The sequence below is a fragment of the Cloeon dipterum genome, chromosome 1 (genome assembly GCF_949628265.1).
Source record: "Cloeon dipterum chromosome 1, ieCloDipt1.1, whole genome shotgun sequence".
In the NCBI taxonomy this organism is placed as follows: Eukaryota; Metazoa; Arthropoda; class Insecta; order Ephemeroptera; family Baetidae; genus Cloeon; species Cloeon dipterum.
In genome coordinates this window covers 29,833,167-29,858,011 of record NC_088786.1, presented here as the reverse complement: position 1 = coordinate 29,858,011, position 24,845 = coordinate 29,833,167, and the positions used below count along the sequence as shown (strand labels likewise).

At 43.0% G+C, this 24,845-nt stretch overlaps 1 protein-coding gene across 3 annotated transcripts in view; it reads left to right on the top strand.

Annotated features, from left to right (window-relative positions):
* The window catches only part of pxb, a 132,511-nt gene that overhangs the window by 103,928 nt on the left and 3,738 nt on the right, over positions 1-24,845 (top strand). For all 3 annotated transcript variants that reach the window (XM_065475420.1, XM_065475422.1, XM_065475421.1), the window contains 3 exons: positions 2,842-3,018; positions 8,534-8,646; positions 22,008-22,161. In XM_065475420.1, the coding sequence (XP_065331492.1) occupies positions 2,842-3,018; positions 8,534-8,646; positions 22,008-22,161 (444 nt within the window). The remainder of the gene's footprint in view (positions 1-2,841; positions 3,019-8,533; positions 8,647-22,007; positions 22,162-24,845) is intronic.

Sequence of the window (24,845 nt, the reverse complement as noted above, 5' to 3'; positions counted from 1 at the left end):
CTGGCACAATAAATGCGATCCGCGCTGGCATAACCAACCAAGCTATATATACCAACTCTCCTGCCAGATTATTATTTCGGCCGCTTTCAAATCAGGTGGATTTCGGATTCGCACCAACAAAGGCATAAGAGCGCATTCAGCATCACTGGAGAGCAACGTGCAGATAGCAAGAAAGGAGAATAATAAACAAACGGCGTGCACTCTCCGTGCTCCCTATCTCTGTTGGGGAGAACAAGAGAAAAGCTGGTCCTTGTGCTTCCCTCTGAGTGGAATTCCAGATTTACTCGCAAGAGCAATAAATAATGTTATCACTTGCCCTTTAGAATTACTGTTATACATATTATTCCTATCAATATCTTTAACAATTTTTTTCTATTTATTCTCATCAAAATCAGAATTTTAGTGAATTGGTACATTGCCGAAACATGACAAGAATTGGAAGACTGATAGAGAGCAGACCGAATTGGTCATACAAATTGTCTTGCCTAATATATTTTATTATTTACATCCTAAATTTAAATCGTTTAAGTGTGGAAGGTAAATTAAAAATAAATATTGAATTCCAAGTTTCAGATTAAAAAATTATTTTTATATTAAAAATAACATGCGAGTTTCGGCAATAGTCTCATTCGCTTGAGGCCATGCCGGCCAATCAAAGCAGTCCCTTTGATCAGAGTGTTGCATATCAGCAGCAGGGGCACAATAAACAGGCCCCGTTGATGTGATTAATGCCGCTCTAGATTGGCACCAAAGTGGATTAGAGGGCCAGGTCTCTGTGCGCGCGTAAATTGGCATTTTCTCCAGGCGGCGGCGGCGGCAAAAGCGAAATTGCTGGATGGCCCGGATGGATTCTCATGAACATCAATTGCATCGCATAATTCAATTATCCCAGCTCTTTGTAGGGGGCCCTGTGCGCCGATAATCAAGCCCTGGATGGCATTGCGCATCTGCCTGCTCTCGCAGATTAGACGCCTGCCTTGCCCAGATCTATATGTACACGTCGCCTCGCCGGCCCCTGCTTGCAGAATTGCAAGTCGAATTGCCGCGAAATTGGATTATCGTTTCTCGGCGACAAATAAGAGCGCTCACTGCAAATCAGCCTGATTAGAAAAGTTTTGTTCCTGTAAACAAACTAAACGTGCACGTGCTGACGGATTAAACAGCTTTGCAAATTGAATTTCAAGGAACTAGCGCCGCATTGCACAGTGCCGTTCGTCTCCACCGCAAAACGATGGAAGTTGGAGACGAGTGGCTTCGAATATACAAACCACCATCTAAGTTTCTACTGTACACACGTATTAATTGCTGGTGTATTGAGAACCACGCAGTCAATTTAAAGTTTCAGAGTTGAGTCCTTGTTTAGAGTCGTAGCGCAATCAATTGTAAAAGGAATCCCTTGGAATTCAGTGTTTGTAGCTGCACAAAAGCATGATGGATTTATTCGTTGTAACAGGTTAATTTACAGAATTAGGACCTGCGTGGCATCATTAGACGAAAATTAATAGGATAAATCTCGACGGCTGGCGTGGGTCTCATCCATTCAAAGAATGATTTCGATAAGAAAACTTTACTCCTTTGAAGTGCGAGCTTAGCATGCGGACGAAAAATGTCTCGAGAGCCTTTGCAAGTGTCAGAGGGCGAAGGAGGAAAGAGAGAGAGAGATTTAGTTGGCAGCGGCGAGCGATCCGCGATTAGCGCCGCTTGTTCTCTGCGGTAGCTGAGAGACCGGACGACGACGACGGTGCAAAAAACACGAATCTCGCCGACAACTTGTCTCAAGTGGACTGACCCTTATTTTATTTCCACCTCCTCGTAAATAAGTTGGTGGCGGTGCCTCGAGGGCACGCCACCCCGAGCTCGATTCCCGTGCCTGCGAAACAAAACAAACTTGAGCCGCTTCTTGGCCTCATTTTGCATTCCCTTTGCCATTAGCAAACTTTATTTTATCTCGTCGAGGAAGAGACAGAATCTAACTTGGAGTGTTTATATGGTTTGTTGAGGCAGTGCAAGTTTTAATAGGATTCTACCGTGCCGGGCTCGATGCTTCGATAACTCGGTTAATCAATGCGCGCTGCGCATAATTCAAAATCTGCGGCGCCAAAAATGATTTCCCTTGCCTGTCACGAAAACACAAATCACCTGTAACGCGTGTCCGGTACCTGCTCTCAGATTTGAGGAGGATGCGTTGGCGGAGTGAGCGTCCCCTATATCCAGCTCACGTGGAGGGTGAAATCGAGTTTAATCAGCCGACACGGTCAGTTGTCAGGAAAGGGCTAATTGAATTAGTTTCGAATCTGCGGGTCGACCTCGTCATTCTGGCTGGCAGGTTGAGCAATGCGTGCAACACAATTAGCCTTTGATTAGCGAAGGAACAAATAAATGCGTCCGTCACTTCATGGAAATGCGGTTTTGGATAATCAGTCCAGATCCAGAGCGCAAATTTCACATCAGCACCGTGACATCAATTACGTTGGAATGCTGCTCATATTTACGCACCACTTATTCAGTTAATAATTTAATGGGGTTTTCAATATTATTATTGTCAGAAACTCTTACACTTTCGCTGAAATAAATCACACAATTTCAACTTTTTTTAGCTCCTTTCATCCAAAGGATCTATTGACTTACATTTTCTTGTAGTTATCACTATTTAAATATATTACAATTAGACCTTGCTAAGCAAGTCACTGGTAAATAGGAAGAAATAACATTAATTTCAAAGAATTATAGTTAATAGCAAATCGACCAAAAAATAATTGATTATAAACTTTTGTCTCAGCGCACGTATGCAACCTGCTTCACAGCCGTAACTAACCGGCTGCCTACTTTTCTTTTTTCCAGGGTATGTGGGAGTCACTAGAAGAGAGTATGGAGCTGAACGGCTCGGAAGTGGACTGCGACTGTCCCGGGCCTCCTCCGGAGTTCCGCCTGCCACCTCCACCTCGGCCTCCGTTCCTCCAGGAGCCCCACTGCTCAGAAAACTCGCTCTCTGAGTTTGAGGTCTGCGATGCTGTTCCTGTAAGTAACTAATACAATTCCTTACTTGCTTTCTCTACAGAGTCCTCTTGACCAATAAACAATTTCTCAACTGTATGTCTTTCAGTATTTTCGGCTCAATTTCATTGACGGTTGCGCCGTCAAAGCAGTCGAGGGTTGCGACAAAGCAGATGGACTAAATGTCTCGAGCCTAATAATACACATCCGTCCGGCACTTCGAATGCTCATTTGCTCGCGGAATTTAATTAAAGCAGTGGGTGCCGGCTCCACTTAAGAAATAGCGCCTTCTCCTTCGCCGGGGAGCACTCGAAATAATAGTCTTTGTCAACACTTTAGCCAGCGCGCGGGTTATTTGTTTCTCGGACGCCAAACTTGCCTTGCGAGAACACACGGTGCAGCTGCCTCTTTATTGCAAAGTTACACGAGCGAAGACGCGCTCTCGCGAGTTACGTTACTCGCGGCCTGCAGCTGAAACAAACTTTCGCGGCAAACTTTCTAGTTAACAGATATAATAAACGTTTTAAAATTATTGCTGCTGGCAGCCCCGAGTGGAGAGCAGTTGAAAAGTCTCCTCGCCGCCACTGCTTATGCTGCCATTTTTATGTCAATGTCGTGGAAAAAGTGGCGCAGAGCGTGATGATTATAAGTCCCGAGAAGCTGCACAGACACTTTTCATTCATTCTTTTTTTCCAGCAATCTCACTTTTGCTCAACAGTAGTGGGTGTAATTCGAAATTATATGCTGGGATCGTTTCAGGAAATGTCAGCAAGACTGATTTTATAAATCACCGCAGTAAAAATTTATTGCCAAAAGGGAATATTTTTTCTAGAGTTGATCTTCTGTAAGTGGAACTCTTTAATTGAATTTGTTCCTGTAAATCGGCTGTGCGATTCCGAAATAGAAATCAAAGAGGATTTTTTTAAATTGGAGCCTTTTCACTGAGGGGCAAATTCTTTGTTAAAGCCATACCAAATCGGTCGCGGAGGCTGATTCTGAAAGGATGAGAGCCGGGATTTTGGAATGCTGTCAGCCGTTGCTGGGGGAATTAATCTGATTTTATACAAAGTATTCAAGATAAAAATAACTCAACCCAGAAGATTTGCCATCAAAATTGATGGCAATTCACAAAGGTCGCTCAGCAGACGTTTTTTTATTTTTCTGCTCTCCACAACAAAGTGGTAGAAAGCAAAACGCATTCCGTGTTGTCGCCCACACTCGCAAATCTCGCCCAGAGTTTTCTTTTGACTCGTTCCGTGAACTGATCTCTTTTGGTCGGTGTGCGAAAGAAAAGTTCTCGCTTTCAATCCTCCAAGGGCTTACTGACCCGTTTGCCTGTAGCTGCAGGGGCGGGATCGTAAAATTGGCGCAGAGGGAAAGCGGAGAGAAAGCATCAAACCTGCATTTGGCAAATGAAACATCGGCCCCGTGTGCCATTCGGGGCTTTGCCATCAACTTTTTTCCCGCTCTCAGCCTGCACAAGGGATTATTAGCCGCGCGCGTGTAGTCACACCCTAAAAGGAGCATCTGACCGAGCCACCGACCCCGGGATTAATTAGAGCTGCGGTGCAGCAGAAATTGCGAAAAGAAAAGTCGAGTGCTTTCTTTCGGTTTGTGGGCTAACAGCACGTGCTGTAAAATAAGTTTTCGGTGTGAGACTGATGCAACCGAAATCAAAAGTTTGCCGTCGAGATTAGGTCTTTTCACTGACGCAAATTGCATTTCCATGTTTCCCATCCCAAGGAGACGAATTGGTTTATATTTTCAACTCATTATCGCAGCTAATGCAAAGAAATCCCAGGTGAGGCAAATCCAAATTAGCATCGGCGCAGAATAATTCCAATTAGAGCCGCGCTACTCGACGCGGTGGGGAATGAAATGCATCTGGGGTTAACGCGGCGACAGACAGCAATGTCGGCCTGGATATTAGATTATCGCGTTCGCGCTCGGCGCCGTGATGATCATAATAATAATCGTACTTCAAGTGCAGAGTGGAGGTAATGCAATTGCAGCCGGCTAGCTCCATAGCACATCCCAGCTAATAAATATCAGTCGTCGAGTGTGCACACGCGAAACGGCGCCCTGGGAAAGAGCGGCAAAGAGCCATTCGGGATATAATATGGTTATCCGAGGCAGGCTGGCCATAATTCCGTTTCGCTGCAGCGGCGACTGCAATTTTCCGGCTAATGCCGCCGCCTTATCTGTCATTAGAGGCGAGCCCGCGTGTGTAGTGAGTGCATGCTGTAAGAAGAGAGAGAAGAGAAAAGCGCGCTGCTCTCGACGGGGATTCTTCGAAAAGAGACTCGTGAAAGATGATACCTGGGAATTATTTTCAGACGACGAGCTGTGTAGCTGCTGGATAAATAATTGAAACTTCTCTTGCTGCTTTTTCTCCGGGAGCTGCTGCGGGTAATGGGGAAATATATTATTTGATGCGCAAGAGAGTTAGCAGAATAAGAAAGAAAGTAGCTATTGCGAGTCTAGTTCGTTTCCATGAACGAGATATCTCTCTTTTACTCTGTTTTGATTAAAAAGAGCAGCGGGAATTGAATATGAGGATTGTTACGTTTCACTAAAGATATCCATTTGATTTTTTCATGCTGCAGTCTTTAATTTCAAAACTTTGAAGAAAGTAATTTGCAGTCGAGATTTGCTCAGGTTTCTGCACGCATCATCTGGTGGCTTATTTTGCAAATGAAGAAAGCAGAAAGAAAGCGTCTCTTTGGTAGCGCGCGGCTCTGGTATTTTGATTGAAATTCCTGGCCAGGCGGACTTTGGTGCTCAACTGCATTCTCCTCCCAAGATAAACGTGGAAAGAGTCTGCTTGCTTGCTGACAGCTTCGTGTCACAGTAATAAATTACACGCTAGACTTTCTGTTCTTTTCTCGCCCTCTTTTAAATGCATAATGCAGTCACGGTGCAGCGAGCCACTTTGTCTCCTTGGCGGCTGACCTCCTTGTCGTTGCCGCGCATTAATTTTGACCCCTGCGGAGGGTCATCCATCACTCCTCTCAGTCGGTTGCTTGAGCACTGATGCAGGCACTCTCTGCAGAGAAGTTTATTTTATTTTATTTGTTTATTTATTTTAAATTCAAATTTTCTCGAGTTCGTGCATTGAGTTTATTGACATTTTGTGCGAACTTTTAAATCCCTAACCTCGATCTTCCTAACAAACGCGGAGCAGAAAATTTAAAAATGTGTGAAAGCATAAATTTAAAATACAACAATTCATAGGATGGAAATGTAAATTTTTTAAAAACCTGTTAAAACACATTCCATCCTGATTCTGTGACTCACTCAAGTTGGCTTGTTTTGGTCTCTCGTAAACATTTGCACTCGGTTCACATTCATATTTATGTTGGCACACAAAAGAGAGAGAGAGAGAGAGAGAGAGAGAGAGAGAGAGAGAGAGCACTCCCTCTCGAGTAATTATCCCGCGGGCCCAAAAGCATTTTGATGATGATGATGACGCCTGTGGTCCGCACTCTGTCGAAAAACTAAAAGCAGCGCGGGAGCACCACCTTTTTTATGAAATGCTAATGAGACTGGCCCGCGCGGACAGATTTTTACGAGCGACGCCTGCAAACACGCTCGCAGCACACTATGCTGTATTTCGCTTAAAACGTAATGGCTAATGGGGCAGTTTTTACGCGTGCCCGCCAGATTTAGCGGAAAAAGCGTGAAATATTAACGTGGTCTAAAAATACGACATTTTGCCAATAGCCGGTCAGAGGAGAGGACAATTTTTAAACCAGGGTTTTTATTGCTCATTATTTTCCTGATCAAAAATTACACACACGGTTAATGGAGGACATCGACGTTTAATGTTTCCAAGCAAAAATAAATGATTAAAAAGCTTGCCACATATAAGTTTAATTATTCTAAAACAAACTCTGTTAGTTTGCAAGACTCACATATCCGTCAAAAACAATTTGTACCGCTCGCGTTCACTCGGTTGTTCACCTGGTGTTTACTTTGGCACATTTACCGCCGCTTGCCTGTCCGTCTGCTCGCGGCCGAATAATTATTTAGAGTGTGCGTGTGAAAGGTGTCACCGCCGTCTGCAAGCCCCTCGTGTCCGCATTTTTATTCATCCCTCCCGTCGGCAGCAGCCGCCAGACGAAACAAAGCAATTCACGATTTCTCTCGCCAACCCAATTCGCCTCCGCTGCTTTATTTATCTCGTCTGCATCTGCATTTTCAGCGGGATAGAATTGTGCTGGGGGGATTACGCCTCTCTCTCTTTTGCATATTACACCGATTCGCGAATTGAGAAAAGCGAGAACGCAAACAAACAAACAATCGAACACAATGGAGGAGTTGATTGAATTTTTTTCACAGCTCGCTCCCGCGCATTCTGCCAGATTGGAATTACTGTAAATTGAAGTCTGCAGGGGAGTTCTTAGAATGGGTTGGCTTCAAAGATAGTGCAGAGAAATTAAACGATTCCGTCCTCGCTCAACGACAGCGCGTGGACTCCATAAACAATTTTTTTCGAAAGGTCAGATCACTAGAAAAGTATGAATTGCCTTCAGTATATCTGGAATTCATAAGATTACCAATTTGAATATATTAATAAACATTTATGTCAAGTGTGGAGTGTAAGAGCGCAAAATTTACAATTTAATACAAGCCGAGTGAGTTGCTAATTGGTCGTTAGTAAGTAGAGAATGTGAATGGGACTTAATTAGTGACTTTCCTAGAAAAGATGAAAAGCCCCTTTGGATAGTGTATAGCTCCAGCGTCAGACCCAAGTCTTGTGCGGTGTGTCGTGGCAGTAGCAAGCCATCTGGTCGGCTTACAGAGATAGATAATTGTCTGCGAGCACTTTGGCAGAATGCAAATTAATGTATTAGCAATTAGCCTGGGAGTGCTGGCGGCGGTGGATGGATTATTGCTGCGCTTTGGTGTCGTGTCGCCAGAGACCGGCTCGTAAACATTAATTAGACTAGCAAGGGCTAATTGATAGCTCATTATTTGCACCGTCAGCGTGTGATTTATGCGACTCGTCGCGAGAGGCAAATCCGCCGACCCACTTTAAATATTCGCCGTATCACCGGGACAGGTCACACCCTATTGTGCGTCATATTATTGATTCGACATCGGCCCCAGGCTTGACGGACGGCCGACAACTGCATTCAAAAATATTTTTATTCTCCAAGACAGGTCGGTCGACTTCAAAGACCCTTTTTGTCTCCTTCGAATTTGTTTCTCGGCAATTAATGCACTTTTGTTTTGACACTCAACTGGGAAAGCAGACAAGGGTCTACAAAAGGAACAATGCACTTGAGAAGTGTCACCTGAAATTTTGCTGCGTCACCGTCGAGTGTTTTGATCGGACGGAACTCACCATGATATTCGTTTTAATACACGCCCGTTAATTGGCCAATTGACGCCAATCTGTCAGTATCGATAAACGGAAAGCGTTTCAAGCAGTGGCCCTTGGCAGAACAAACAATATTGCTCGTGAAATGTAAATTTGTCATGCAAACAGCAATTTTCGTGTGTGTAAATAAGTGGCATATTTGATTTGTTGCAGGTGATTGATGCCGAGCTCCAAAGCAACCCAAGCCTGCCCCCGGTGGTGGTGATTGTCGTCTGCTCCATCGTCCTCCTAGTCATGCTCCTCTTTGTCTCAATCCTCGTCTGGAAGTAAGTACAAGCACATAAAACCTTACTTAGAAAATTTCATTCTAGGAAATCATTGCAATGCGGAATTAAACAGATTCGTCCTCTTCGCTAAAGAGTCAGGTTTATTAATTCCAACCTGGTACTTAACTACTTTTGCCTACAATTCTATAGATTAAAATTTTTCGTTTTAATCATTTCAATCAGTTTATTAAACACCAGTTTGTGTACAACAGATTCTATTATATAACAATATTAGGTCAGTTGTTTGGCTGGTAATTTTGCAGCCTGGGTCAGACTCATCTGATTTTTTCCAACAGCTCAGAAAGGGATAGAATTACATGCTCTTATCCGAAAGTTTTACAAATACAGCCAGAAAGAGCTTCAGTACGAAATCGTTTTAATTATTTTACAGCAGTTTAACTTTTTAATTTCTTAAACAGTAATACAATAATTTTTTATTCTATTTTGCTTAAAAATTCTATTTTACGTCAACCATCCCATTATGCACACTACTTTTTTTAGTCAAACGAAGAAACACAATTTAAGTTTGAAACACAACATTCTCTTAGATTTACATCAACAAATCCCGCGACCAAACTTGCTCTATTTTACGTGAGATATTGAAGTTGCGTAGTTCGTAAAGTTTAGCAATGTTTTGTCTGAAGCAAGCACTCGCTATCAAATTATTGCCGAGTCTCCCATCCTACGTGGTTGGCTTGAAGTTGGTTCATTCTCATGCTAATCGTTAAACTATGTAAACATCGTGTTACAAGCAGCTCCCTTCCCCCTCGCTCTTGCCTTGGCGAGATGCAAATTTCGCAGAGTCACGCCGGCAATTGGAAACCGTTTGAGCGACGCACTTTGCTCGAGCTCACCCGGCTGCAGCCGGTGCAGTTTTAATTAATGTGCATCACACGTGCCGCCGGCGCCTAATCAGATTACACACTGCACTGGGGGAGCGGATCCGCCGCTGCATTTATCTCAGCCTTTTCCCTCATTTTAAAAGGGTTGCACTCTGGTTGAAACGCGACGCACGGCTCTAATTCCACGCGGCAATAATTTCGTGCTGTGCGCTGCACTTTGCTGTGTTGCGAACGCACGTTTGCCGACCTGAGCGCGGATTACGCTTTTTCAGCGTTATTTATCTACTGGAAAATGGGGAGCCCACGTTTAAACCCAGCCCGTTTTGTTTTTTCCTCTCTCTTCCTCTCTCTCTCTCTCTCTGCCGTCCGCTTTTAGTAAGTTGAGTGCGTTGGACGGAATTTAAAAGCTTTGGCCTGAAAAAGTTTACGGGTTCAGCAGAGGGCTGAAACAACTGGAGTTAGCAGAAAGGAGTTGTTCGCAGTAAATTCAGTTTATTAGTAGGTATGCTCTACACATTAAATTTAAATTGTGGCTCAAGTACAAAATAAACAAAATTGAAATTGAAAAGAAAAGGACAAAAAATTCGGCTTGTTAACAGAAAGAATATCAACATAGAAAAATATAATTTTATGGATTCAACGAAAAAATCTGTAAGATTCAGGGCGTGGTTGAATTTTTGGAATAAGTCACTGTATAAAAAAATACGTTGAACAAAAGAAGCAGTCAGGAAAATCGTAGTCTCTGACCCTTAGAAGTGTTGACGTCACAATAATGCTGCTTTGTTTGTCTACCGCTAAATTCATAAATTGTTGGCTGATTCGAAAAATAAAAATTCCGTCAGTATCCTTGTCCTTAGAAACATCGGAAAATATGTTTCATTAAACCAACTTCAAATATTAAGTGGTTAGACTTATTGCTTAAATTATATTTTAGCTGTCGACTTCTTTTTAGCATTTATGGCCTCGCGAATTTCTTCTACATAAACTATTCAGGTAAGACCGCCATCAAAGAAGAATTCGCTAAATAAAAAAATCCTCGCTCAAGAAGATCCAGGTCTACGGCAAGTTTGCTTTCTGTCGCGTGTCTGGCGCGCCGTGAACCAAATTCCTGGCGTGCATTGGAAGCATAAAAGTGAGCGGGCCGAGGGCTCAATTAAATTGTGCCGCGTGAAGAGGCGCTCGTTTGCTTCCAAGAGGGTGGCGGCAGGCAGGGTGGGTGTCTTTTCACGAATGCGTGTGTACTCCGCACACGTGTCGGCTATGCGACAAACACGCGCCGCCCTCGCGGAACGACCGAAATAGTATCAGTCGCGCCCGTATTTGCCCTGCGATTATTTCGCATGAGGGCTGTAATTACAAACTTCTTGAGCACCTGCCTGCCTGCTTGCTTGCATACTCACGTTCACCCGTAAATTAGACGACTGCGTCGTCTTTTATGCTCCGCAGGTTGCCTAATGCGCGAAAACAAGGCGTGCATCCCAAATTTGATTGCACGCACTTGTATTATGCGGAGTGAGAAGGAACTCTCGTTAACCTATGGGTGCAAATTTCTGTCGTTAACGCGTCCGTAAGATGCCTTTGTTGAAATGGGTTTCGCTTTATGAGCTTTGAAGCTACTGGATTTCCTATTTGTAATTAAAATTTCACATTGTAACTATAAAATAAATTATATTTGTGAACCCTGAGAAACTGTTTTCCAGCATTTTTCTGTTTCAAGAGTTAAAAAATAATGTGAACAGAATTTTCTTAGATTCATCCCTGTAGATCAGGATAAAAAATTTATAATTTTTACACTCATTTTTGTGTAAATCTCAACGTTCATTCAATATGACGTATTGCGTAATTCTTAATTGCACTGTTTACAGGATATGAAGTGTAAATAATAATAAAAAACAATTTATCAATTCAAAAATAGATCCAACGAGTTCTGAAATAAATTAATTCCAAGCCTCCAAAATATACGCAACACAATTCCGGCTTTACTTCTTGACTCAAAGTATTGCATCCGTTTTGTTATGTATTCCCCCTTGGTCTGTGGCAAAACGGCTTACAAAATAAAAAGCATAACTGCAAATAATGCATATGCGGCTCCTCTAGGGTCCTCCTGGCCGCTGGATATCAGAATGCACCAACGAGGCGAGGCCCTCCTCCTCCAAGCTTTTCGTGGTTTGTGTGCGAGTGCAGAGGACGCGGGGAGCACTGCACTGTGTGTTTGCGAGCGCAGGATGGGCAAACAATAACACGCGAAATAAAATGAGCGTCAGCGGGTGCGCGTTTTCCGCTGCACATTCGCTTTTACGAGAGTGAGATCCCAACTGCAAACAAACACGCAAAATGATCGCTACATGATGATAAGCTTAACAGGCGGTTGCAGTGGAGTGTGTGCGTGCAGTGCTCTGCTGCGATTCAAGATGCTTTATGGTGCGCAAGGGATGGCGGACGCATGCAAAATTAAAAAACAGGCCATCCCAAAGCTCTTTAACGTTGCCTTTGAGCTAAATTTTGAAAATCGATGGAACACCCAATGACGATAATGTTGTTTAATTTCCGATATCAATATAATTTTCACGCCTTCAATGTACGTACAAGAAAATGGTATTTTCGATCACAACAAGAAAAACGTTTTTATACTGATTCTATCAAATGTTCTCGTTGGTAGCAATTAACTTGATTTATTGAATTGGAAAACGTCTTTCATCATAAAATTAGAGTTTTGTTGAGAAGCTTAAAATTTCAGTTGCCCGACTTGCTCAGATAATTTCTGTGATTCACTGCTTCGAATAATTAATTGAGAAACGATGTTGTTTCCTTGCTCATCAGAGGCGTATTCAAATTCGCGAGCGAAGTTTCAAGGAAAAGCAAACCCGTCCTGTCACTCATAAGAACAACACAGTAATTAAATTTCCATCTCGCATTTCTGGAACTCTGAGAACTGAGAACCCTCAAGTGTCGAGCGAAACACTCATTTTAACAGCCGCATCCACGCAGAAATGCATTTAGAGCCGAGATCAAAGGGCAAACCGAAATCTGACGAGTGCATCAGAGGGGCAAGTTGCCTGCTCTAATCAAATGCACGATTACGAAGACGCTCGTTCGCTGTTGCCGCTCGCGTTGGAGTCGGCAGTAATAATAAATGTGCTCGGCTCGCACTTTGCTCTAATAATATGATCCGCCCGCTCGTTGGGAAATATTCAGCAAAGTAATTTCGGCGCCCGCTTAAAAGGTGGAATTCGCCTGCGCTCGCTCCATTCTCTCGTCTCTCGTTCCCAGCGGCGCTGTTTTGTGCAATCGTGCTGAGCCGAATTTGTAACAAACTTACTTACTTTCCGCGCAGACTGCATAAAACAAGCATGCCGCTCCCAGAGAGGAAATCTCGCTCATCCCCAAGTCGGCTCCAACTTTCGCAGCAACTGCCACCTTTCTGAATTTTCAAACGCTGGCGCTCTCGCACACGTTGAATTTAATACGACAGCACCGTTAATCTAAATATAAGTAGATATTAGGCTGATTGATTAATTTTATTCGCATTAAGGGAAATGTGACACCCTGCGCACGGCGGAAGTTATATCTGAAAGGGGAATAGATTACAATTCCTCGGCCATTTTTTGTCGGTTTGTTGCCAGCTGCTATACTTATTCTAGAACCGGGAAAAGAAAAAAGTATGAAAAAAATACACACGCGGGGAATTTCCTGAATTTTATAGCTTTTATCCTTTTAACAGTTAAATGGCTCCTGGATTACATGATTCAATTACAATAGAACATTCCATATTGTAGCAACTAGTACTAGAATCCTTTTATTATTTTAATTTTGTGTTTAAAATAAATGCTATTGGATTTCGACTGTCAGAAAGATCTTCTGTTTGTTAAAATATACTATCCTTTTACCAAGATTACTACAATTTTAATTTTAATTTTAAAATCGTGCACTCTGACGTGCCAATAAAAATACTAATTTTTTGTCCTTACCCCTCAAGCAGTTTTAATTTTACAACATGAATACATTGGAAAATGTATTTCTAGTATTTACTGATGGCCGATTTGAATCAAAATGAAATGGGATGCCTCATAAAAATATACGGTGCTCTTGACTGTCGATATTTTCACCTGGTCATGGTGCCTCTAAGGTCAGTAACAGGCCAAAGAGTGTCACAACAAAGGGCCAGGAGCAAAAATGCATTAAACCAAATCAACATGGAGAGTCGCACATGTTGCAAAGCGGTTACAAACAACGTACGTCAGCGTTTCGCTGTTGTTACTGTAAAATCCGTACAAAAAGACAAAATCAGCTCGATCCCTTGTTAACTTCGCAAAAAAACATGCAAGCTGCCTTTTCCAGCTGTGATTTAATTTAAACCAAAAGCACGGCAACAGCAGTCATCCTGTCATGTCAAATGGAAAAATACAAATTAAATTAAGCGAATGGAAGGTCGTGGCCATGCGCATTTTTGTATTATCATCCCCTTTCACATAGGGCAAACACACACACACACATGGGGTCCAAGAGGAAGCAACCCTCTCTGCTTTGCGCTTGTGTGTTATTTTTTCGCGGTTTATGTTGGCTTTGTTTATCGGCGTGGGCACTCACAAAGTGGTCATGAGCATAATACCCCGGCCTGCAATTCACAGACCGACACAAACACAAAACACACGCGCCGCCGCTTTATTCGCCGCAACATAAAAAAGCAGCGCTGAGCTGGTGTGCATTCGCCCTCTGCCCGCTTTATGCCTTTGTCCTGGCCAAATCCACTTTTCCAGCACCGGCCATGCCTCCAATCTTTCGCTCCGATTCGACTCTGCGCGTTTTGATCTCGGGATAAATAGCTTTGATGCTGGTTCCGAATCTCTCCAACTGTGGGTGAACAATCCACAATTACGCTGAGCTCAAAGGAATTGAAAATTGAGTTTCAACTCATTCTTTTTTTTGTACACATTTGGCCAAATGAACAGCATCATCTACTGGATAAAAGATTACAGAGTAAACATTAGTGTTCCTCGTCGATTAGTTGATCCTCTTTAGATGGTTGGCAAGCAATTAAACGTGCTTGTGCTCCATGAGTTTTTTTTAATATGATAGTTTGCAAAATTGACTGGAAATTTGATTTATAAACTATTATGTTTGAGAATTCAAATTCAAAATAATCGGTTTCAAAACATTAAACAAACAAAGGTTAACAAAACGCTAAGTAGAAGGATGGAACTTTGATATTTTTCTATCGTCAAAAAATCAATGCTTATGTGGAAATCACTTTGACAGAATTGAAATATGTGTAAATTTAAGCTAGAAACCCATTTTTCCCACGAGGCCACGAGGGAAACTAATGGAATAAAATCCTGATCAGCAGAACAATTTTTCAAGATCTTAAAATAAATCAAATGAAAACTCCTCACTATGTTCTTTGACGCTTTCCAACAACAAAGCGGCCCCTCTTTCATTTTAATCGTTTAACCTCCAACCTAAAACAAGGAAATGAATGGTTGCCGCGTGAATGGAATACCGTTAGCTATCATTGAAACTGAAAAGCAATCCGGCGGAATCAGATTCAAATTAGACTGGTCGAAATTTCGCTTCACCAGCAGGCAGTTAGCCCAAAATGTCAGAGGGTCGCACGTTGGAACGTCTGCCCGAGAAAGGGTTGAATTGAGCAAATAGTTTCGTCCCTGGGCACATTCTCGCCTCGGGCTTTGTCTTTGTTTGCAGTCTTTTGTGCCGGTCGACGACGACGAGAGAACGACACCTACTCCTCTCCGCTCTCTCAGCGGCCGACCTCTTCCGTCCCAGGCACTATAATCCTCTATCTCTCTCTCTCTCTCCCTCTCGTTTGCAAATGCACACGCGAGTAAAAATGCTAAAAGCGGCTATGGTATTTTAACGCTGGAGCAGAATGCACAGTGCACACTTTGAAACAAAACAGCGTCGCAATTAACGAGATTGCACATATACTCTCACAAACATGGTGTGTTCATACGCCAAGTCTGCAGCCGCGGCGACACGCCCTCGCTCACGGCTTTTATCTTTATTAAAGAGCGTCTCATTAATTTGTGGACGAGGAAACTCACAAGAAAAACGGTCCACAGCACGCAGGAACCGCGGAAAGTCATTAAAATTTAACAAAATGATTTCCCGACGTAAAAATTTTCCGACAAAAAGAGCGCGTATTTTTCTCGGAAAAAATCCGCGATTGCAAGAAATATTTTAACTGCTGCAACTTTTAGCTCAGTTTGATGTTTTGCCAAATTGTGAAGTATTAATAAGGTACTTCTTCAAAGAGACTTTATTTGCATTGGATCAATCAAATACAAACAGGGCCATTGATGGTACAGATTGACACGTATATGATGGTATTCCAACAATTTATTTGATTTCCCCAACGACACAGTGCTTTTACGTTCAAAGGGAAATTGACTCTGCCTAATTTCAGCCGGCGTTTTTCATGCCAAGCGAATATGAAATTTCTTTTCAATTTTCTCTCCGTGAAAGAGAGCAGTGCCAGAGATCAAGAGGGCCGACCAGCCGGAGCCTTTTGATCAGAAAATTGAATTTGGATAAAAATTCTGCCTCCAAAGGTCCGACGGAGAGTAGGTCAAGCTTTCAATTGATCTGATGGAGGCGCGAGCGAGGCATATCTGCCTTAACCGAGCCAACTTTCTGCCCCAATTCACGTCGGCAACGGATTTTCCACCCTGGGCTGCGTCGCACTGAACGGATTTGCGGGCACACTCGCATTCGCCTCCGATTGTCAGATGCACAAAGCTGCACTTTGCGGTGCAGCACACACACACAACATAACGCGGGCACACAGAAGATGGAGAATGCCGCCGGCGTTCCCATCTCGTCGCCGACGGAAATAATTGGCAAACTGCGAAGCACGAACGAGTCGATTTGCGGACTCAAAGAGTGGAGGAAATTGGTTTCGCGGAAGAGAAAAATGAGTGGAATGAGTGAGCTCCAATCATGATGCGAATCTTTCTGCAAATAAAACGTTATATATCTGCTCTCCAATCGAACTTCTTTGAAAAAACCGCACGTGTAATGGGTAACGGATGCAGACATTTCATTTTTTATGGCTATATGTTGGTAACGATTTGATTATCAGCAGAAATTTTGTCTAGCGAATAATTCATTTCCTTCCAAGAAAAAATAAATTTGATTTCAATATAATAATTGAACATCCTTGAAGAAAACAGCTAAAGCTTCCGATTTTCCGCATCTTTATCTGCCGGAAATGTTGAAATGAAAAGCTTCTTGGGAATGTTTCATTCGCGGATTTGCTGGCGCGGAAAAAGGTGAGGTTGCTGCTGGATTGGAGCTGAAAAGAACGGTGGCGTTTTTGTTATTTTAATTAGCGAGATTTGCCAGTGTGCGTTTTGTGCGCGTGGCGATAAATAATGATCTCGGCGGATCTTTCCGGTATGCATGAGCAACCAAGTGGAAAAATTGAATTGCAAATCAAATTAGATTTCTCGCTGTGCGCACGCTTTTCTGTCTGTGTGTTGATGGAGCTCATTTGCCGATCCAGTTGCCGTGCTGAAAACGAGTTCGAATAAACATTTCACTCCTGCTGTCGCAACATGCGCTAATTTATTTCCAGCGATGCAGATTTAAAAATAAACAAGCATTCTACTGGGAGACATCAAATTTGCGTCAGATTGAAAATAGGTAAATTCTAGAAATAAAATCTGTAAACTCATTCACTGGAACAGGAGTAAAAAAGATAAATTTAGATTTCTACAATCTGGATGGGGGAAATCAATCGCAAGTCAAAGAACTGCTTTTTCCTCTTCAGCTTTCATGAATGGTGCATACCATACACTTTATTATTGGTCATACATAAATATTCGTAAATATTTTCTTGTAATTTCATCTATTTTATTGAAATTAACCCATAACCATAACATTCCTAGATTTTGAAAGCATTTTATTGCTGCCTAAAATTCCAGTATTACTAACCCTACAAACACCAGCTCATATTCTCTTTCGGCTTCAAAGGAAATTGAAAAGGCGTTCCAGTGGAAAACATATCCAAAAATCCGCTTTAAATTCTCGCTGTTTATATATTATTACACACGGGTGACTCCCTCACGCGGTTCTCGTTTCCCGTTTACCAAGCCTTTCCACCGCACAAAAACGTCAAATGCAATGCCTTCTGTGGCCCACTTGCCAGGGGAAGTGCGAATTCAATTTTCTTGCACACACACAAACGCATGCACGCCGAGGCAGATATTGCGCCCCCGAGTGTTTATGCATTCATGCTCGACAAACAGCAAACAATGAGCGCTGCGTTTTGTTTGCGAATCCAAAAGGGGTTTGTTTCGCTCTCTCTATATCTGAGCGGGAAAGTGCCATAACTCAAGCGGCTCATAATTACAAGCAAACTGCACCCGCTTCCTTGCCCAAACAACTACAAACCTGCCCAACCAGACAAAAGGCTGGTCCGTTTCGCGTGTTGCATAAGCTGGTAGGGGCGGCAAAGGTACAGTTAATTATGGTGGATGTGGTGCAGCGTTGCACGAAATTCAGCCACACCAAACGTGCATGAGCTCGGACTCAAAATTTCATGCTTTTTTACATGAGAGAGATATTTAGATTCTCTTAAGTGAAAATTAAACCACAATTAATTATGTTAACTATGTTACATATTCAGTTAATTTTTTGTTTTTATAGATTTTCACACCGTATTTCTCTGCTGGTAAAATTAATGATGATACGAAATTTCAGCGTTTTAAGATAGGAGCAGAAACAAACTTTTCTTTACTATGCGCTAAAGATTAAATTTCAACAATTTCGTGTATCACACGAGGCGAAATTATTTTCAGAAAGTTGTATTATTCTTCACTCTGGCAAGTTTCTCTTTTCTCGACGCTTTTCCGACACCTCCCTGCTGCGTGCAGATATTTTTGTCAGGTGACACTCACAAGTGCCTTGCAGAAAGCAACTTGGAGGCAGGCAGTCGAGGCCCCATGTGCGCCGGCATGATGGAAAATAAAAAATGGACAAGTTTGCGTTGAAATTTTGCACCACGCGTGTCCCCTAGCACGACGCAACGGTTTTGTCACATTGAAATGACTTTTTAAAAGTCTCCGAGGGGACTTTTATCAGCACCCGGCGAGTTTAGAAACCTGCTGAAAACGTGGATTTCAACTAGAATGTTGTTCAGGGGAAAAGGAGCGAGGAAAGGAGATTTTGGCAGCAAAACTTTTGTTTTTGATTCATCGAGCCGGAAAAGCTTCTTAATATTTTCCCGGAGATGAGTTTCCCCTCGCCGGCGCTCAAAAATACGGTCATAAATTTACCGGCCGCGCAATCTGAGAGATTTATTTGCAGCCAGGAAACAATAACCAACCACCTGACATTTTCCGCGCCCTCCTCCGCCTCCCTCCCGACACACAAGCATCGGAGTGAGTGTGTACTTTTTAATATCGGCAACGGAGAAGTGATGAAAGCACCATCTGCAGCTTTTCCGCCGCTAAATGAAAAGCACGTCAGATTTGCTTGCATAATGAGGACGAAGTGCAGCGCACGTGCAGATCGGATTTTTTCGTGCGCCAAAACGTTAAATCACAATTTGCAAAGTTGATAAATAAATCACAGCCGAGTGCAATTAAAAGTTTGTGTTAGTGTGCACGGACCCGGTTTTATTACAACAACACAACAACCAGCAGCGGCATGTTCAGTGGCTCTACATATTTTACATATGTACTTTCAAGCGAAAAAGCCAGCGGCTCGCGCTGCCTTTATTAATTATGGAGCGCGAGAGCACCTTTTCCAGCTTTTTTCGCTGCAGTCGTATTAATTCAAGTGAAATATGAATTTGTAAATGGCGCAGGTAGACGAATTAAAAGCGTTCCTGCCGTGTTGTTGTTGTTGTTATTTCCAGCACCATATAGTAGGGCCACCAGCTTCCTGTTCCTGTGCATATCTTAGGGTACGGAATAATGTAGCCGTCATAACTGGAAATTAACTCCGTAGACTTTATTAAAATATTGTTTTTTATCTTCTTTTTTCTATAACCATCCATAATAAATCTGAGTTATTTTTAATTTGAATTTCAAAGAATGAAGGACTGGCACCCCTAACTCCAAGTGGTGCTTTCTCTCTGTGTTTCTCCTTGGCCGCATTTGCAGAGTTTTAAAACGCTCTCTGTAATAATATCTCTCCAGTGCGATATGGCCCATAAATTTGGAATTTATTGCTCTGTTCTTGCAGCTTTTCCGTTCTTTTTCCTTTCCTGCATTTGTGTGTATGTGTGCGAACGTGCAGCCGAGAGAGCAATTCATTTGAATGTGCTGTGTCCTACCGGTGTGCGCGCGTGTGAGAAATATATGGCATTATTGCGTTTGCTCTGCGTAAAAATGTTTTTACTGCTGGCCGTAAACGGCAATTTTTTTTGGTACCGGGGGACGCTTTATCTCTATGCGAATTGGAAATTTCCGACACAGGAAATTAAATTTGTCTATAGAACCAGTAAGTCACAGATCACTTGAACTGAAAGCCGCCTTTCATTTTCTTTCAATGAGAATTCAGTCAATTTGTTAAGACGATCTGCAGTCTGGAATCCGTTTCACAACATTTCAATCGTGATGCTTCGATTTTTTTACTAAAAAAAAAACAAGTTAAGGTAAACTGGAAAATTGTTGATATAGCTATGGCATTTTAGTTGGTAAAAAATAAATTATTAAACTGGTAACAAACCTTCTTTTGACATTAAATGAACGTTCAAACTATTTCCCCCAACTTGTAATGTTCCTGGGTAACAAAATTGTATTTCTCTTGATTCCACCTACCCCATTACGGTGATATCGCGATTTCGGCAATGCCCGAGTATTCCAACTGCTTCTCGGTAGACGGGTAGAAACGGGAAAACTTTCTCGCTTAGCAGTCAGTTTGATATTTATGACGCCTCTCGGCGGTTTTCCCAGGCTGGCAAAATCTGGCCAATTAAACAACCATTTGTTGATTCAGCTGCCTCGCGAGTGAATGACTTGGCCTGGCGTAAAAAGCGGCCATCAGGAGTTGGCGAGAAGCAATTTTTCAATTTCGGTGGAGCGACCGCAAAGTGGCTCACTCACTCGCAATCCGGCCGGCCGAGATACGTCTACGCACGCGTATGGAAACTGCCTGCGCTGCGATGCGCTTGAATTATTCACAAGAAACGCGATGCGAACGAACACATCCGCCGATATATACGGCCCTTTTTACCGCTTCATTCGGCCACTTTTCGCAGGCGGCAAGATGCGCCTGTATTGTTTAATTCAGGCGACCCGAGTCACAAACAGAAAAAGCTGTAAGGCGAAGCGCGCGTATTGAATTATTGAGCCGAACGCTGCCGCCGCCGCTGCTCGTATACGCGCGCTCTCTGCACGAGTTTTATTTTATTAGTCTACGTGCAGCAACTGCAAAGTTAATGGCAGCCGAATTAGAATGCTTGTTGCTGAATAATTGCCGGCCAAATGAGTGTTTCTCTCGCAATTTATACAAAGTCGCAGCTAGCCGAAGCAGAGCCGGCCGTATTATTGAGCGGATTATCTTTTATTGCTGTGTTTCTGTTCGGAATTTACGGCTTTGTTGTTGCAAGAATAGTTTTATGTTTTTCACAAGCTCTTTGGCAAATAATGAGCATTCATTGCGGTTCCGCATGGCACGTTGCACCAGAAAAATTGAAGGTTTTTTATATTTTGTCCTTCTGCTGCGGTTTTCACATAAAAAAGTTGTGAACCAAAACCATTAAATTCAATTATAGTACCTTCCGGCCGTGCCTAATAAAAACTCAATTAATCGCTTGTGAAACACTTAAACTGATCCGAGACATTCCGCAAACAGAATTCAGCTTCTATGAATATTTGCTTTTGCGGCTGGCGAAGAGGAATTCTCATTTCTTCTGCAGCATGCACCCTTTCTGCGCACGAAAGGGTGCACTCGAGAGCAAGAAAGAGAGATAAAAATGATTACCAAGCCAGTGTTCACGTGCACATTCCATCATAGTTTCGTTTGAATAACCCCCTCTCTCTTCTCTCCACGTTGAATCTCTCTTGCGCTCTTCTTTCGAATTCAGTGGAAACTTAGCACTTGGATGGAAAATGAAATTGGTTTGATGACGACAGACGAGCATAAGCACAGAGAAGCTTTCGCGTCGACTTATTTCACTGAAAGTTCTCACATGTGAGATGAGCAGAGATGAGACCGTAATGTACGTGTTTTTAATCATGTTCGCTTTGAATGGGAGAGCTTTTCTAAAGAACTTTCGAATTATAAAAGCAGCATATGCGGCATAGAATAATCGTGTGATGTAATCTTGTAATACGGCTGGGAAATATTGACTCCAAGTCTCGTCTAGACTAGATATTAATTCATCTGCAAATTATAAAGAAAAATAAATATTAATTTAATCGCACGAATTGAGTTTAAGCTATTTTCCTTTATATGAGGATAAAGACTCACTCTAATAATCAGTTAGTTAGGGTCTGTATTAAAATATTCGAAATATTCGCGTCGCCTAACTCTGCTCACCTTCTGTTTCAGACACAAGAGAAAGATGCAGAACTTCCTGCCGTGCAAAAACTCTCCGCAGAACCATTGTGATGTTTCCGGGGCCAACGCCGTCATTTACGAGGACCTGACGAGCACCCACCTGCGGGCCAACCACCTGCCGACCGTGGCGCCACCATCCATGGAGGTGAATATTCAAAGCCACTCATATTCATACCTTCGCTCCTCTTACTCCTCTTCGATCTGCATGAGATGTGTGTATGTGTGCATGTACGTGTGAGCGATGAGGGAGAGTAAAACGAATATGCAGGCAGGGGTGAAGAAAAAATATATTATAAAGCCAAGCTGTCGCACACGCGTCCAGGGAAACGGGGCTGACGACTTCGTCAGCTGCGCGAGCGAACCTTTTTAATATTGCCGCCGCCGCACCTTTATTACAACAAGCGTCTGCCATTAAATTGCATTAAATCTGGCTGCTGACTCAATTATTGCCGCTGGGAGCTGTTGGATCAAATTCTGGCTGCTGGCTCACGCTTTATGGGCTTCCTTCTCTTTTACTACGCCGTTTTATTTTGAATACTTAAGCAGCAGCAGCAGCCGCCGCCGCCGGAGAAGCAGTGCACTCTCGTTAAATTTTCAAACAACTTCCGATAATCACCGGCTCGGCAATTTTTTCCAGCTTTATTTGCACGACGTGAGGTGGCTGCTTATTAAACTCGAGACGCCAGCGGCTTTTTTTGCCTTCCAGTCTGCCTACCGGAGAACTTTGGGCTTGACGAACTTTCCAACCCCTTTTGGCACGAGCAAAAAGTAGTTTTGCACACTCTTCGTGCCACTCGGGATTACGCTGACGGAGACCAGACTGTTATAAAATCATAACGGAGAATTGTTTGATTTATTTAATGAAAATCTAACAAAAAAATGTAATGTTACACCGGTTTAATCGGAACAAAAAGATTTACTAAACCTAGCAGAGCTACAAAATTGGAAAAAAGACGCCAACAATTCATTTAATAAATCATAGCTTGTAAAAAGGCAAAATCACCTCTTGCTTCTGCGAAAATTTATCTTTGTAGATTAGCTCGTAAAACTCCATAAATTTTAGCTGCGCGATTCTGCCAAGCATGGCTGTGGAAAACTCGGTAGCACATTCCGACAAAGAGAGACGGCAAACCCAGCGCCAATTAGACGCCCGAATTTGCCATGAGATTAAAATTTATGCAAATAATTGTTGCCTTTCTCTGCCATGAGAAATTCAGGCGTCCGCCTCTGCCGCGTGGAACAAAAAAGGGCGATTTCAAAACGAAATGAAGCTGCGAACATAAAAAAGTAACATCGCGCAGCCTACACTTTCATTAAGCGAGCCATTGTCTTCAGGACATTTATTCTGGGCGTCGGGTCGCACACTCCATTTTTCATGCGGAAAAAAGCACCTGAAATCCCGGCCCGAATTTGAGCACTATATGCTAATTGAGCCAATAAAGCCGACGCGAGAGAGAGGGCTATAGTTATCTTCATTCGGCCCCGAGAGCAGAGGATCAGCAAGCGTTTTGTATTTATTTATGGCGATGCTATCTGCCTGGCCTCTAATAGCCCCAGCCATCCTCCCTCGCACCCTCTGGCGGCGGAATTGCACCCCGGATGAGCCGGTGTGTGCACCTTTTCCTGCCGTTATAAATTAAAGCTCGGGCGAAATGAGCCGCCAACCCACCCGCGCTCGCGCGCGCGTGTGTGTGTATGTGTGCGCGAGCAAAGAGTGCTGCCTGCCTGCCTGGCGCTCCCGCCGTTTTATTACGGTCCGATGGTGGATGTGCTTTTTTGTTTCATCACGCTTTACATATTCATGGCACAATGGACATTTTTTCACGGGGGTGCAGGATTTGAATTAGTTCTCCCTGCGAAATGATATGCCTCTGTGGTTGAAATTTGATCTTTTGTGCCGTTGGATATGCGGTAGAGTTAATCAACAGCGCTTTTGTTGAGAAACTTTTGAATGGTCTCGATTTTCCTCTATCATTGAAAAATCTGTTGAGAAAATCCATACTCGCTGATGATCTCCAATTACCAATCCATGGAAAAAATGCGCACAGCTTTCATAAAAAGAGAGTTATTTACATTTTGGCTTGTATTATTGTGAAGGTTTACGATCCACAAACCTTTGAATATTTAGGAGTAATGTAGCCATGCGTCCGCCACGCGCGCGTTCAAAAAATCTCATTTTCCCGTCGTCGTCCTGTGTATTTTCGCCCGCTTTGTGTTATTGTTGTTTGTTTCCCGCTTGCTGGCTGGCGGATGACTTATCACAATGATCGGCCGAGTCTTGTCGCACGCGGCCGAATGTTTTTCGCCGTGGGTGCGGAACAAGAACCGACGCTGCCAGGCAAAATGAGGAAATTCAATTATTTTTGCACCCCTCCGACGTTTCCTCTGCTGCTTTTTGCATTTGTGCGCTGGCTGGCTGGCTGGCTGGTAGTCGGAGCCGCGTGGTGGTTACACTCGGCTGCAGCCAAACCAACCCCGCGTGTGCCCACCGACACAACATTGTTCGGCCGTCCACAATACACAGAACTGCGCGTGCGAATCGATAACTCACAACGCTGGAATTGATTCGCGGCGGCGAACAGCCATTTATTTATCGCGATGGTCGATTTTCATTTTGGTAATTAAAATGCCTCTCGCACTGCTGTTTGACAGGACTCTTCGCTGGAGCCATTTTACCTTCACTCAATCGTGCATGTTTTTTTTTTTAATTTAATCTGACTTTACGCAGAAAATTAGGGAAGAAACTTTTGGCATGTTGTTTTAGTCGGTGGTTGTAGTTAGTAATAAACCCAAAAGGTTCAAATCAACCGTATTTTCAAAGTTTTAAAT